The sequence below is a fragment of the Oryzias melastigma genome, linkage group LG15 (assembly GCF_002922805.2).
Source record: "Oryzias melastigma strain HK-1 linkage group LG15, ASM292280v2, whole genome shotgun sequence".
NCBI classification, from domain to species: domain Eukaryota; kingdom Metazoa; phylum Chordata; class Actinopteri; order Beloniformes; family Adrianichthyidae; genus Oryzias; species Oryzias melastigma.
The window spans coordinates 30,426,810-30,443,203 of record NC_050526.1 but is presented as its reverse complement, the minus strand read 5'-3'; the positions used below and the strand labels follow the sequence as shown (position 1 = coordinate 30,443,203).

The 16,394-nt window shown below is 45.3% G+C and overlaps 2 protein-coding genes across 3 annotated transcripts in view; one reads left to right on the top strand and one right to left on the bottom strand.

The window, feature by feature from the left end:
- rgmd (RGM domain family, member D) overlaps positions 1 to 4,403 on the top strand; it is a 14,023-nt gene extending 9,620 nt beyond the window's left edge. For both annotated transcript variants that reach the window (XM_024264051.2, XM_024264052.2), the window contains 2 exons: positions 1,247 to 1,755; positions 3,077 to 4,403. In XM_024264051.2, the coding sequence (XP_024119819.1) occupies positions 1,247 to 1,755; positions 3,077 to 3,763 (1,196 nt within the window). In that variant the 3' untranslated portion in view covers positions 3,764 to 4,403. The remainder of the gene's footprint in view (positions 1 to 1,246; positions 1,756 to 3,076) is intronic.
- A 6,059-nt stretch (positions 4,404 to 10,462) lies between these two features.
- celf5a (cugbp, Elav-like family member 5a) overlaps positions 10,463 to 16,394 on the bottom strand; it is a gene marked incomplete in the record, with an annotated part of 128,993 nt that continues 123,061 nt past the window's right edge. Inside the window, 3 exon segments of the mRNA XM_024263998.2 lie at positions 10,463 to 13,406; positions 13,983 to 14,146; positions 15,152 to 15,295. Coding sequence (XP_024119766.1) covers positions 14,019 to 14,146; positions 15,152 to 15,295 — 272 coding nt within the window.

The window sequence follows — 16,394 nt, the reverse complement described above, 5'->3', positions numbered from 1 at the left end:
GAGTTCTGGTGAGGTTCTGGTGAGTTCTGGTGAGGTTCTGGTGAGGCTCTGGTAAGGTTCTGGTGAGGTTCTGTTGAGGTCCTTATGAGGTTCTGATGAGGTCCTTGTGAGGCTCTGGTGAGGTTCTGGTGAGGTTCTGGTGAGTCCTGGTGCGGTTCTGACATCATCAGTCATATTTACAGACATGTGAACCCACAGATTCCCCATTTGATTGACAGTTAAATAAAATGTTCTCCATCGTTTTTCTTCCGGTTCCGAAGGTTCAGTCCGATTTCCCACCAGAATCCCAAACTAGTAAAAGTCTGAGTAGTGCAGCTTTAGACTTCTGGGAAATTTCTAGTGAACTCAAATTCTGGACCGTAGATTGAGACTAGAAAATGTCGAACGCTCTACAGAGAAAGTAGTGAAGAAATCTGGACTCAGCAGAACTGCAGCGTAGAACAGAATCCACCAGAAAAGTTCCTACTGACTGAAGTCTGTTCGCCTCCGTCTGAAGAAACACGAACATCCTGGAGAAGTCTTCTTCTCTCCGTGTCTGAATGGTCCCTGACGAGTCTCCACAAACTCCCGAGTTCAGAATCCTCTGTGTAGGAAGAATAACTCCACCTGCTACGACTAACTCTATTATTCTTTAGTGGCGGCGTCACGTTCTCTGGGCTCACCAGCGCCCTCTGCCGTGAGACCGGCGTACTGCGGTGTTTTTCTAAATGAGTCACAAACTGGCTCCGATATCAGACGGATGGAACTAAAGAACAATGAGGAAATCAAAAATAAAACCTCTTTTATGAAGATGGAGAGACAGAACCAGAACCGGGTCAGCGTCTGGAGCCTCACGCCGAGTTCTTGTTTCATCAGGAAATTCTTAAATTTACTACTTTTTACTGAAAAAATGTAGAAAACGAATTCAGAAAAAACAATGGTACGATAGAAGCGTCTGAAGAATAAAGTTTGATGTTTATTTTTAATAATGAAAAAGTTTTTTCATCTGATTTGTGTATTTTTTAAGTTACATTTGCCCCCCCCTGACCTCACAATGGTTCCTTCCACCCCCCCTCGCGGTCGGACTGAACCATTTTACTCCTTTAAGCTGTAAAACTCTGAATGGGTGGTTCTGGTTCTGGCGCCAGGCTCCGCCTCACAGGCTGGTGTTCAGATAGAACGGATCAGTGAAGGACAGTTCAGTTCCTCTGACTGGTTCTGGTTCTGGTTCTGGTTCTGTCTGATGCTGATCTGGTCTCCCATCCAGCTCACTGCCAGCAGTGCCGGATCCAGAGGTGCAACGCCAACTACGTGGCGTCCACGTCTGCGGCCGGCGGCCTTCAGGAGGACGTGTCGGTGGGCGTGGACTACTGCATCGCCCTGCGGGCGTACGCCCTGTGCGTGAAGCGGCAGGCCCGCAGCTGCCGCGGCGACCTGGTCTACCACTCCGCCGTCTTCCCCATCAAGGAGTTATTCTCCAAGCACAACTGCTCCAGCGATGGCCCCACCTCCTTCGCCAAAGCTCCCAGCACGAGCCGGCCGGCCGCCGCCGAGCTCTGCAACTACGAGAGCCGGGTCCTGACGTCCGGCGCCGCTCAGCAGAAGAAGTACGCTCACTGTGGATTATTCGGAGATCCGCATCTACGGACTTTCCGGGATGAGTTTCAGACCTGCAAGGTGGAGGGGGCGTGGCCACTGATCGACAACCGCTTCCTGTCGGTGCAGGTGACCAATGTCCCGGTTGTCCTGGGCTCCAGCGCCACAGCGACCAGCAAGGTACGCCACATTCTTCACACCTCCTAAAGACCTCTTTACACCTAAACACAGGAGGCCCCTCCCACACGCAGAGCGCTCTAAATGAGAGCGGCGGCGGCATCAAACACGTGAAGTTAATTGTCCCGCCGCGGAGCCTCTCAGGTCTGCAGCATTCCTGGAGCTCCTTCAGATCTGCGAGGGGAACGGGGGCGTCCTGGGGGGGTCGGCTCACAGACACGCTTCAGCGCTCTACCTTCAGCACATGGGCGCTCACATGGCAGTGATTAACGCTCTCCTCCACGCCGCCGATCTGGAATGGTTTTCACGCCTCGAATTACCGCTGAGCTCTCCACGAAAATATGGGAATAATCTGGGAAAATGAAGGAATCCCGGAGACTTTAACCAAACCGGGCCGGGATAGTCCATCAGAACCGTCATGAGATCCGGTCAGATGGAGAGAGGAGAAAACTAAAAACAAACGGGACCAAAACCGACAGCGGAGGGTGTCTTATGCACTGCTGCCCCCTAGTGGCTCCACAGTGAACTGCTAAAAACACTATTTGGACTTTAATTTTATTTATTTAAAAAACATTTTTATTTGAATTTAAATGTGTTTTTTTGTCAGCTCGTAATAACTGTCACCCAAAAAGAAGAAATATAAAATTATATAAACTTTTTTTTCTTCAATTTTCTTCTTTAATTTTATTTAATGTAATAAAATAGTCATATAAACATTTTTTTTTCATTGTTTCTTTAAACTTTTTCTTTAATTTTACAAAAACCATAAAAACTATTTTAATTATTTTTTCTAATTTTATTTAATCTAAATATAAAGTCCTAAACTTTTTTTACATTTATTTTTATTTAATTTATGAAAAGTAGTACACACGTTTTTATTGTATTTCTTTATTTTTTCCAATTTAATTAAAAAGACATATATTTTTATTAATTTATAAAAATATTAACTTTTTAAATTTTATTTATTCCATCAAAAATTATATAAACTTTTCTTTTAGTTTTTTTTCTTTAATTTTATTTAATAAAAAAAGTAAAATATTTTTCTTTCTTGTTTAATTTTTCCTTTAATTGTATTTAATTAATAAAAAAGTCATATTAACTTTTTAATTAATTTTTCCTGTATTTTTTTCTTTAATTTAAAAAATTCATAAACTTTTAAAAAATATTTTTTCTTTGATTTTATTTAATTTAATAAAAAGTCATGTAGATTTTTCTTTCTTCCTTTAATTGAATGAATAAAGATGCGTAGAAACGTTAACATCCAGAGGAATCTCGTTCTGGTTCTGCAGACGCACCTTCTGAACTTGTCCTTCTCCGGTCTCAGATCACCGTCATCTTCAAGTCGTACATCGGCTGCTCGGATCAGAAGGTGTACCAGGCCACCACGGACGACCTGCCGCTGGCGTTCCAGGACGGGACTCGCAGTGGCGGCGAGAGCGGCAGCCTGAGCGTCTGGGAGCGGGGCGGCTCCGGGGCGGGGCGGCAGGTGAGGATCCAGGCCCGTTACATCGGCACCTCCATCATCATCCGGCGGGTGGGCAGCTACCTGACCTTCGCCATCCGCATGCCCGAGGACACGCTGGACTTCTCTGAGGACGGCGGCGGCGGCCTGCAGCTGTGCCTGCACGGCTGTCCCCAAAACGAGCTCATCAAAGAGCACACCGTCAGCCGCCAGCGCCCCCGCCTGCCGCCGGGCGCCAACGCCCAGCCGGGACCGCCGCGGCCTCCCCCCCAGGCCTACACGGTGGAGCGGGCCACCGCCAAGTGCAGAGAGGCGCTGCAGGTGGAGGACGTGTACTTCCAGTCCTGCGTGTTCGACCTGCTGACCACCGGCGACCCCGAGTTCTCCATGGCGGCCTACGGCGCCCTGGAGGACCTGAAGGCGCTGCCGCCCAGTAAGCTGAAGCAGAACCCCCCCAGGACTCCTCCCGATCCCAGCAGGGGGGCGTCGGGGCCGCTGGCGGCGGCGCCCGGCCTCCTGCTGGCGCCGCTCTGCGTCCTGCTGCTGTAGAAGACGGAGATCGTCGGCTGGAGACGTTTGAAGGATTCAGGATTCATTCCGTGTTTCCAACCACAGACGGTCAGGGGGATCATGGGAAATTCTGCCCTTTCAGCGAACTGGTCTCAACATTTCCTGTGGTCAGGACTTCCTCTGGACCGGAGGAGCGTCGGAGGTCACTTCTATCGCGGTTTGGGTCGTGTGAGTTCGTAAGGATGCTGCTGTGGCTCAAGAAGGTCGAACGCCACAGAAGTCGTGACAGTATTAACCCTTTTGTCTCCGTCCTCCTCGCCGGACGCTCGCCGCTCCTGATGCTTTTATTGTGAAGGTTCTTCTTCAGGATCCAACAACTGTTTGCAGAAACTACCTAAACTCCCAGCATTCACTTCCTGTCCGAGTCGCTCTTCAGGCTGTTTGGTTTCCAGTTTAAAGGTGAAAAAGTCAAATAATAATAATAATATATTAAGAGTGTATATATATGTTTTATAACGTGTACATTTTCCTTTTGTATAGATGTTTAAATGTGTTTTTATTGCTGTTTAGTTGATGAACTAATTTGTGTTGTTTCATTACTGTTGTGTATTAAAGTGTCGGACGCTCCACACCAGCATCTCAGAGACGTCTTTTTAAATAAAGCTGCTCAAACATCAAATGTCTGCTTTCATTCTGGAAAAAGTTCCCATGATGCCTTTCTGGACAGTGCAGTTCCAGGTGTGTCCAGGTGGTGTCCTCGCTCCACAAGGCTGTTGACAGGCTGGCTGTGTGCCTGGGGGGTCCAGTCTGTGCTGAGCTGGCTGCCTTTGTCTGTCAGAGGTCTGACCCCGCCCCCCACTCTGATATCATATCAAAGGAATTCCATCATAAAGGAAAAGGTTCTGATTTCATTGAACATCAGTCGTTTTGGGGCGGCTGTGGTGCAGCGGTAGGGCAGTCGATTCCTGACTAGAATTTTGTGGGTTCGATTCCCGTCTTGCCCGTCCAGGTGTTGAACTGTCCTTGAGCAAGACACTGAACCCCACACTGCCTCTGGTGGAAGGTTGGTGTCAGTGCTGGGCAGCGGATCCACCAGGAGTGGGTGAACGAGTGAACGAGTGAATGATAGTAAAACACTTTGGCCTTTGAGGAACGTAAAAGTGCTATTCAAGTCTACAGCATGTGTCAGACAGTTTCTCTGTGTCCAAATCCTCCTGATTCTACCACCTCACAGCTGACCTCTGACCTCCAGGAGGTTCAGATTCAGTGTCACAGGCAGGAATTGAACCTGTGATCCATTGATCCGTCTCCCACTGCAGCACAGCTGCTCATGTGTGAGGAATGTCAGACTTTCCCCTTCAAAGTCCAGGTGAGTTCCTCTCCTCGTCCACGACGAGCAGGAAGACGGACCGACTCAGAATATGAATGACAATAACAGGTGAATAATATCCAGTAAAACTTGATATTTTACAACTTTCCTAAACAGAAACGCCTGATAATTGAAATGAATAAAAGTCTAAATAAGCGTTTTCAGAACATTTATCCCTTTAAAACATAAACTGATTCCTTTCTGCAGCCCCGCCCCTGACAGCCCCTCCCACCTTTATTCAGCCAATGCATGGCGTCCTGGGCAGACGCAGCAGCGACCGCGGCAGCAAACGCAGGAGCGCCGGTCCAGATAAATCGCTTGTTTAGACTTTTTTATAAGAATTATTAGACATATCTGTTAAAGAAAGTGGGAAAATGTCAAGTTTTACCAGATATTGTTCACAATCTAAGTTTAAGAAACTCTGATGACCCAGCATTCTAGTAGCATTTAAACGCATCACTTCCACATGAATCTGAGACGTGAAGTCTCTCCACAGGTTTTGTTGAACCTGCTCTCTAACAACCACAAAGACTAAGAGAGTTCCAAACTTTGTTTTTATGGCGTCTCTTGTAAAATATCAAAAGGACAGCGATAACGTACCTCCTGATCACATACTGTTTTATTTTATGTTTTGGATTGAATAAAGTTCTCGGTTTAAAGGCTTTGGTTGATGTTGAATGGTGGTGCAGTGGTTAGCAGTCAGGTTCAATTCCTTCTGGAACTGTGTGTCTTTCTCAGTCTGAAACATTCTTAAATGTTTGACCATCATTGAATGATAGTAAGACAACTACCTCCTAGAGAATGATCACATAGGGTTTAATGATGACCAATGCCGAGTAGTCGTGTGTGGAAAAAGAACAAACATCTGTGAAAGTATCGATTCGTTTAACAGCTATTTAGCTGAAACAAAACTAAACACCAGCGTTAAAAAAACAAAATCCAGTAAAACAAAATGTCACCAATGCTAAAATTATAGGTGCATTGAAGGGAGCCGACATGGTGGTGCAGTGGTTCGCACTATCACCTCTCAGCGAGAAGTCCTTGGTTCAAACCCCAGTGGGAACCTCTGTGTGGAGTGTGTGTTCTCTTCGTGCGACTGTTCAGTGATGTCAAATGAATCATTGTGTGTCTGGAAGTGGAGCGCCGCCTTCAGCCTCACCTGATGAACAGCTGTTCCAGTTTGTCTCTCCCTCCAGCCAATCACAGCAGGACCTCAGACCAGTTCTCTGAAACTGAACTCTAACTTTGGAACGTCTTTTTCTAGAACTTACCTTAAAACCAGGAAACCGTCGGCGCCGGCCTCAGACCGCCGTCCTGTTCTTGCCTGTAAACAAGGACAATTACTCAGCTAATGAGTGGAGAGGAAAATGGCGATGATTGATTCCCTGAGGGGACTAATGTGACGATAATGAAGGACTCGGACGATGGATAGATGCTGATGTGAATCTCTGGATGGATTGATGACTGTCCTAATGAAAGCTGCTCCTCACAGCTGGAGGACCAGAGAGGCTGAGGAGATGGTCGAGTGTGCAGAGATCAGGTGACCCTACAGATCTTTGAGGGGGGGGTTGTGTTTCACAGGCTAACTTCATCAGACAGATGTAAACAGGATCAGTGGGAGTCTGACAGGTTTATGCTTTTGATTGGTTGAAGTTAAATTTAGATAAAATGTTGGTTTTCAGAAGGTTCAAGGAGGCCACATTTGGTTCTCCAGAGGTTACCTTTCAGGTCACCAAGTCGCAGCTGCAGAATCGGCGGAGTGTTTAGTTCAAACCCCTGTTACCTGTTTCCCATTGGCTCCTTGGTGTTCCAAAACTCTGCAGCTGTAATCTACTTCCAGCCTCTCGGTGGCGCTGTTTACACTTTCTCAGCTCGCGGTTACGGTGAAACGATCCTCAGGTGACTCAGTCCTGGGCTTTTTTGAGATAGAAATTCCCATGATCCTTCACTGTCACTTCCCATGCTTTTAGCGGCTTTTTCAGCTAGCTAAGATACAGCGACAGCAGTCTAAAGAGCTCCACGACTAAAGAGCTCCACGACTAAAGAGCTCCACGACTAAAGAGCTCCAGGACTAAAGAGCTCCAGGACTAAAGAGCTCCACGACTAAAGAGCTCCACGTCTAAAGATCTTCACGTCTCTCTAGGAAATTTCATTGGAAGAAAGTTTCTTTGATTGTTCTTGTTTTCAATCAAAAATGTCCAGTGAGGATTTCTGTTAAAGGTTTTTTTCAGGTTTCAGGTTTTTTAGGAGTTTTTCCTTAAAGGGAGGTAGGGTCTAAGGGCAGGGATAACCAGTTTATGTAGTCTGTTTAGTTTTTAACAATTGTTTATATTTTGAAGCCCAATGAGGCAAATCTCTTTGTGATTTTGGGCTATATAAATAAAATTGAATTGAATAAAGGTCTAAAGACAAATGTTACTTTTTATTCTCTCTAATGTGTGTCACCTTAATGATTACAATAAATTAAACTATATTCTTTATTTAGTCCTTTTATGTCATGACATGAAAAACAAACATTATATTTGGACTGAGATCTCATTTAGATTTTGGTCTTTTGAGTGAAAAAGTTTGGCTCTGGTTTACGGTCTGGAGTTTGTTCCACCATCAGAACTCTGTTTATTAATGTGTCTGTAAGTGAATGAAAACGTATGAATGTGTGTAAGTACTGTTGAACCAAAATGTCAATTTTAGTCGGTGAAAAAGTGTCGTTCAAAGTCTTTGTTTTTATTTTCAGCTGAAGCTCATGAAGTTCTTCTGTAAAATAAAGTTCAACATAAATAAATCCAGACACAAACGGATGAACTTCACATCATCTGGATGACTGAGAGTCTTCACGGACAGATTCTCTGGTTCTTAGCTTATGATTTTCTAATTTATGAGTTAAAAATATCAACACATTTTGTTACAGAGTTTATCTAAAGTTTTTATTCAATTATTGGTTTAAGTTGGTCTGGATAAAAATGTAAATAAAAACTGATGAAAAGTTGTCATCCATCAAACTAACACGAGTAAATGTGTGTGTGTACGTGTGTGTGTGTGGGTGTGTGTGTGCATGTGGGGGTGTGTGTGTGCATGTGGGGGTGTGTGTGTGTGTTTGTGAACATGTATAGTGAGATGTTTCTGTATATGTGTGCATGAATGAATCTGTGTGCAAGTAAATGTTCATATATGTGTAAGACTGCATGTGTGTGCCAGTGCACGTGTGTGTGCATGTGAATGCACGCGTGTGTGGGGGTGAGTGCACGTGTGTGTGCATGTGGGTGCACGTGGGTGTGCACGTGGGTGCACGTGAGTGCACATGTGTGTGCATGTGTGTGCACGTGCGTGCATGTGAATGGATATGTGTGTATGTGAGTGCACGTATGAGCATGTGAGTGCACGTGTGAGCACGTGAGTGCACGTGTGTGCATGTGAGCCCACGACAGTAACAGTACCGGTCTGGAACAGGTGAGACTACCTGCCCGTCTGCTGTGTTTTTTCGTGTGTATCTTATTAACGAGTTTATATCTCCAAACTTTTAACAAATGCCCCCCCGACGGCCTGAAAAACGCGTCTCGGAAATGAAGCATCTGCATCATAAATCTTGGAAAGTTACAATAATTTGCAATTCGCTCCCTCATCAAAGGCAATATTAGCCTAATTTATTATCTCCCGGCACGAGGGGCGAGCGAGGGGCGAGCGAGGGGCGAGCGAGGGGCGAGCGAGGGGCGCGGAGATAAGAGTTTATCAGGAGGGGATTGATTTTCATTAACTGATGGTAATAAAGATGAACTGCCTGCGTGGACGCTGACCAACAGCCACACTTTATTGTAATTGGGACAATTTATTTCAGGAGTCAGGAGGCCACTTTTGTGCCTCACGCTCCATTCTTCATGAGACGCCGCTCTGCAGTGAGGCGGGCCGCAGGTCTGAGCAGCTTTAATACGGAGACTCCTGAAGGGAGACAGCGAAGGTTACGGGGAACCGCCGGACACCCCTACCCCGACAGACCTTCTTCCATTTTCTATTAATTACTGTTGGTTCATCCCAGTCTGGGTCAGGTCTACCATCTTGTCCCCGGTGTCCTTCGACAGCTCATTGGTCTCTGTCATGGTGGAGAGGCTGCAGCCTGACTGTATAAGGATGTAGACAGGTGTCTTTATACAGGTAACCAGTTCAAACAGGTGACACTCATACAGGTAACCAGTGGAGGAGAGAAGAAGAAGAAACGCTTCCGAGAGGAACTGAATTCCTGTTGGTTTCTGGAGACAAATCCTTATTTTCTGCAAAGGAATTCTTTTAAAAATCCGATTATTTCCTGGATTCTGTTTCTGTTCTTCTTCACAGCTGAAGATTTGCTATGATGAACATCACAGACCAAAGTCAGATTTTTCAAATGCTGACAAATCTTTTTTAACGGAGGTAAACCGTTAACGGATGCTTGTCTGATCGAGTTTAGGGAGGTTTGCTAGTTAGACGTGTTCTCCTATTCCATCACTGAACTGTTTTCTAGAGCCACATGTTGCTTTGACTTTACTGACATGTTGAAGGTTTGTTCTTGATGTTTTTATGTCACATTAGTCCTTCACTGTTGGCTCCTCCAGGTGATGGAGATCCTTCCATCCGTCCATGTCTGATCCTGATGAATCCCCGACCTCACTGCTGTTGGGTGAAGGCGGGGCTTGCCCTGGACAGGTCACCAGTCAGGCCACGCCCTCACACCTGAGGACAGTTTAGGAACAACCAATGAAGGAAGAACATGCAAACTCCACACAGAAAGGATCCAGGTGGGACTCCACCAGAACTTTAGAGCAAGAGTATGGAGCTAAGTTAGGGCCAAAATCATTTAAAACCCAAATAAAACAAATTGAACACATATTGGGGTTTGGCCCAAAAACATACGTAAATGTCAGAAACATTTGCTATTCTAAAATAAACGTCATTATTTTCAGCTTCAAATGTTGTGTTTTTATAGGTTTTAAAACTCTAAATTTTGATTTCAAAACTTTTTTCACTTTTAAATCGTTTTTTTTTCATTTTCAAATCTGAAAATTTCAAAATCGAAAATAAGTTAAAAAAAGAGTTGAAACTGAAAAACGTTTTGAAAAGTTTATTTTAGAATGGCAAAAAGTTTCAGACATTTTTATTGCCAAACACCAATATTTTTTCAATTAGTTTTATTTGGGTTTAAAAGTAATTTTGGCCCCAATTTAGCTCCATACTAGAGTGCGAACCACTACACCCCAGTGCCACTCTCTCCGTTAAAGAGATCCCGGTTTCCGTGTTCCTCCCAGACGGGACGGCGTCGGCTCCGGAGCATCTCGGGGTTCAGATCGCTGGTGGTTCGGGGCGGGAGCGGTCCTCCCCAAAGACTGACAGACCACAAAACATCCAGTTTGAAATTTTATTGTAAAATTGGAAAAAAGGAGAAAGAGAGAAAAGCCCCGAGAAGCACTTCTGTAGATCCACGTCTTCATCATCTTCAGGAGCAGAAAGCAAATCAATCAATCAATAAATAAATAAACATCAAGTTACATCCGTGAACAGAGAGTAGATTAGAAAATTATTAAATCATTGAAGTCGAAGCAGCAAATATGAAGAATTACAGCAGGGCCAAAGGTTTGGTTTCTCCGGCTAATACGGAACACGCCGCCTTTTTAAATATTTATAAAAGATTCTGCTTTTCCCTGTCAGTAGATTCATGCTGTCCGCCACACAGACAGGTGGCGCTGTGACGCAGAAACAGAACGATAAGAAAGAATCTCCTGTAAACTCCGTCAGCTTCGTAGTACTGAGATTGGTCTGTGCGTCGGCACGCCGCCGAGTCTCCTCAGACGTCCTGCTGCTGAACGTTTGTGCTGAGAAACCAGGAGGGGAGCACCCCACCCCCCTTCCCATCGAACCCCTGCTGCTCTCACACTGTGCAGGCTCATATTCATAACGAGCTTCTGTCCTCAGCATCAAACCAGGGTTAACGAGGCCCCTCCCCCACCCTCAGTGAGCATGCTCAGAAACAGGAGGGTCTACAACAGGGGTCCCCAAACTCCGGCCCGCGGGCCGATCCGGCCCCGAACTCTTTTGGCTGATTTACACATTTTTCCTGTTTTTTAGGCTAATTTGAAATTTAGCTGATATTTCAGCTACATGCTAGCTGTTTCAGCTAATTTAGCCTTCTTCTGGTTTTTAGTCTAATTTTGAGTTTAGCTAATGTTTTAGCTTTATGTTAGCTGTTTTGGCTAATTACAAATGTTTCCAGTTTTTTAGGCCAATTTGATATTTAGCTATTTGAGCTACAGGCTAGCAGTTTCAGCTAATTTAGTCTTTTTCAGTTTTTAGTCTAATTTTGTGTTTTTAGCTATCAGCTTCAGTATTTTTAGCCATTAATCTATCACAGGTAATGCTATATATCCAGTTTTTAAAATGTTTAGTATTGTTTGTTCTGAGAAGATTACAGAAATGAGTTGTTAAATGTGTGTCTTTCTGTCTAACCGTAAATCTTTATGTTTAGGCTCTGATTGCTGCACTGTTTCTGTTAGCCTACAGGCCGCCCCCGCTCCCATCAGAGAAGAAAACAGTGATGTGGCCCCACAAGAAGAAGTTTGGGGACCCCTGATCTAAAACAAGGATGATAAGGACGGATGCAAGAAAGACTCAAACATGCAACTTGGACCGCTGCTGCTCTCCTCTGTGAGCCCGCCCACTGCACAAGCTCCGCCCAGCCATCACTTCCTGCAGCTAGCAGTGGATGTCTGCGCAGACGCATGCTTCCATCCACTGATGATGTGGAGACTGTTTCAGCTGCAGCGGACTGAGCCTGGCAGAACGTTTAGCTCCATCACAGCTCATTAAAATGGTAAAAACAGAAACTCTTCATTTCCTGACAGAGAAAACGTGGTCGGCGTGTCAGAAACGTGACCGGCAGAAAAACCGCTGAGAAGAAGAAGAAACCCAACTCCTCTCCTTCTGGTGCGACTCGATCCCTCCCCAGCCTGAGCAGACCCTCGCTCTACAACCGATCAGCGTTTTACAAAATCAAAGTGTCCTGTTCAGAGCCGTCACATGGGGGTAACCCGGCAGTAGAGGGCGGAGCTTCAGGGGACATGCTGGCATCATTTGGCAATTGTGGATGAAGGAAGGCATCTGAAGAGTTTGGCCGGCGCTCCACTGATATGCTCATGGCACAAAAAACTGAGACAGAGTCCACTTCTGCTCTGGATTTGAGGAGGGGGCGGGGCTAATCCCATGGAAACGTTGAATCGTGTTTGCTGAGGGATGAGACGGGGTGGGAGATCCGTGAAGTCTCGCACTGAGATCTAATCTGATGTCCTGATGGTGATGACGGCGGCGTCATGGCGGCTCTGGACAGGAGATCTCTGAGTGATGGACTCCTAAACGGACCTCTTAAGGCTGGTGATGATGGTGCTGGCGGTCCAGTCGGTTCTGCTTCTCAGACTGATGGATTCTGATGGATGCAGATGGATGCTGAGCTCCAGGGCGCCCCCCTCTGACAGACTCCCCTCGTTGTGGTCATCACTGGTGCTGATCTGTTACCTGCTGACTGACACAGCAGGACCGGTTCTGTATCCTGCAGTGCCTCAGAGATGTTCTGTTGGATCCAAGCGGGTTTCGGGGTGGGCTGCTGAGACCCGGTTGGTCCTCTTCACTTGGCGGCAGAAAGGATGAACATCTATCTAACCCATAAACTCTGTGCTGCTAAAATAGAACTGTTTCCTTTTCCTGTTTATGCTCAAACCACAACTAGAAACCGTTGCTGGAGCTTCACCTTCAGCAGAAGTTCCTGGTATTTTCATCAATAATATATCAGTGTTCAGAAGAATAAAAAGGTTTGGTCCTTTGGTCCCTTGGGGTGACAGATCTACTGGAAACCTCGTCCTTATTTCTGCAGACAGAAGAGAAGACGGACGGAGACAGGGAGTCTGCAGAAAGCTGCTGGTCTCCTCCATCTTCTGTTTGAACCCTCATTAGTCCTGGAGAAGCGTAGTGCTTCTCTCATAGATATATAGAATATGTATATAGAAATCTATTTGTTGCTGCTGCTCTTTTGTTGTTGCTTAGTTAACAGATCCAGTCTCAACAGAAGAACTGTTCTGGTGCTGATCTCTCCCGTCTTTCCTCCTCTGCTGGTTCTGCACCATCCTCGGTGAGACGCCTCTTCCTCCTGCAGGAGTCCTTTCACCACCTCGCTGACGTCTTCATGTGTGATAGTTGATATGTCTCCAAAAAACTCCTTAAAGTCTTCATTTTTTTAAAACTTAGTTTGCATTCAAAGAAAAAAGTTCAGCTCCTTCGAGATTTTCTCGTGTGTCCTCTAACCTGCAGGAGAAGAAAAAGGAGATGTTGGAATCCAGATGGTTGTTTACATGGACCACAAAACTTCACTGACTCCATCAACAGCCAACAAGCGAAGATGACTCTAAAGAAGGTCGACCGCCCGTCTGTAGAGGAACGAGTCTTCTCTGTGAAAGTTTTGCTTCTGTTCTCTCCTGATGACCAACATTTCTTCTTTGCGACATACAACAGAGCGTTAAAGTCTTCAGGTGAAGTCATTCTGGGTCAAAGTGACCCTGGTACACATGCAGTTATCTTTGTTTTCATGTTTGTGTCAGACAGACCGAAAAACCATAAAAGAAAAGCTTCAGTCTAAAACAAAACATTTTTACAGGAAAAAACGTCTAAATCTTTGATCTGATTCTGTTGTGACTCCTGGACCAAAAGCGTCTAAATCTTTGATCTGATTCAACTGTGACTCCTGGACCAAAAGCATCTAAATCTTTGATCTGATTCTGTTGTGACTCCTGGACCAAAAGCGTCTAAATCTTTGATCTGATTCTGTTGTGACTCCTGGACCAAGAGCGTCTCCTCCGACCCGTCGGCGTTCCCTGAACTCACCTGTGCTGCTGCTGTGGGTGCTGACGCCTGGCGGTGTCAGTACGGGCGGCTGGCGTCCTTCGGTCTCTTTAGCTGCACTTTTAACCTCTTCATGCCGATCTGGAAGCCGTTCATGGCCTGGATAGCTGCCTGTGCACTAGCAGGGTTATCGAAGCTCACGAAACCTGTGAGGAAGAAGAAGATGACGAAGACGCTCAACCTAAACCTAAGTCTAGAACAGAAATGTTGGAGGAGGAGATGGATCGGAGGCTGAAATCTGCGGTGAAGATTTGAAGTAGTTGTTTTTTATTGTAACAGTAGCTGCTCTGAACTAGAGAACAGAGAGCAGAAAAGGTTAAGGAGGCTGACTCCGCCCACAGCCGAACTGTGAAAATCCAGTGGGAGGGGAGGGGCTTTGGAGCAGGACTGTTATTACTGGAGCTGCAGATCATGACGTGGGGCTGAAATGGTCTAACCGATCACAAAATTCAACTGTAATACCTCAATTCAACCTGTAGGGGGCAGCACACAGACAGTTTTTGACTATATTTTCAAGAATTTATTTAAGTTTAAGTTATTAAAAATGTGTCAATGGCCAACAGACAGCACTTTTAAAACCCCATTTATAGATAAAAACAGACAAAAAAGTTGATTTAGGGTTTGGTTACCCTGTAACAAAGTTCTGTTGGTGACTGGAACGCTGAAAGGTTCAGTCCAGCTGCTGGTTTGGAAGCTCCTGAGAGTCCTGCTCCTGCATCCTGAGCTCCTTCCCCTCATGACTGCATCACTAAACTCAGCTTTCCCAGCCAGCAAGACCAAGCGGTTCAAAAGTGGGCAGAAAATGTCCCGATTGGGTTTGTCCACAGTTCCTGTGGTGACCCTCCTGTGTCTGTCCACATTGGCTTAAGTAGACACTCAGTGAGTTAGCTCGCCACACTATCCAGCCGCCCAATGGACAGCGCAGCGTGCTAGCAAGCTCTGCTGTAGCATGCTAGCGAGCTCCTCTGTGGTGAGCTAGCTAATCCAGATGGAAGAGTTTCTCTGTGCATTAAGGTCCAGACTGGAATCCTAAAACACTTGGTATGCTGCAGACCAGCATGTGTGGAGGATGGAGATGAAGTCATCACAGTGACATGTGGGCCTTGAGCCTCAGAATTATGGGATGCCGTGTGAACAGAAGCCTTTCTCACCAAAGCACTTGCTCTGGTTGGTGGCTCGGTCCATGAAGACCTTAGAGGAGATGACGGTCCCGAATGGCAGGAACATCTGCATGAGTTCGTTGTCTCCGAACTCCTGCGGCAGGTGGTAGATGAACAGGTTACAGCCCTCTGGACCTGAGGACACAGAAGCAACGGTTACAGCTCTGTTACACCTGTAGGGGCAAAGCGGGTCCTTCAGCCTGAAGAGGGCGGGGCTTGTTCTCAGTATGCCAGGTAATAATAACATGGGTAAACCAGAACACATACCGGGCCTTTCTGGACTCTCAGAGAAGAAAACTCACAACTCTCCTCTGCACAATACCATCTCTTTGTTCACTTGTTACACGTTGTGACATTAACACCATCAGTGCTGTAAAGGTTTAGTTACATCTACATCATCATTTATCACATGGTCTGATGGACAGCAATGAAAGTAGTTCCGGTTCTGTTCTATATCACTGCTCTGTTCTAAACACCAGCTGGTAACCATAGCAACACAATCTTAGAACACAGATGGACACACGTTATCCCACAGTTCATCCCAACAGCAGATAATAGAAAAAAATCTCTGATGGAACGACAGGATCACATTTTCCCATCAGCACCAATGCTGACTCTCATTCAAACAGTTGTCTTTCTGTTATTGCTAAGTACAAAATAAATGTGTTTAGATGTAATGTTACGACTAATTAATGAAAGAAACTGTTTGATCCTCATGTAATGATCAGAGTTAATGGATCTAAGAAAAGACTTTAAGGCTGTTTTCAGACGGGACACATTTGGTCCATTTAAAGTCAACCAGAGTTGGTTTCCTCCCAAAATGTGGAACAAAGTTTCTGTCGGAACATCTGCAACTGAATCCAGACTTGTATAAAAGATTAGAAAAAACATTAGATAACATTTTATATATATGTATTTAAAATATATATATATATATATATACGGCTCACAAAAATGAAAGGAGCACCTTAAAGAAACACATTAGATACATCAGATCTCAAAATGAAGTTGGATATCTATACAAATAACACCAGTTCAGTGTCTTAGGAACAAAAGGATGCCAAGTCTTTTAATGGAAATAAAAGTTTTCATCCTACAGAGGCTCAACTGTGTAGACACCATAAAACCAGAGTGAAATGAAGATGTGGCAGGCTAGTCCATTTCTCCAAAACTTCATTTCTGCAACTCAAAATGCTTTTCAGTATCTTGTGTGGCCCCCACCAGCTTGTATGCA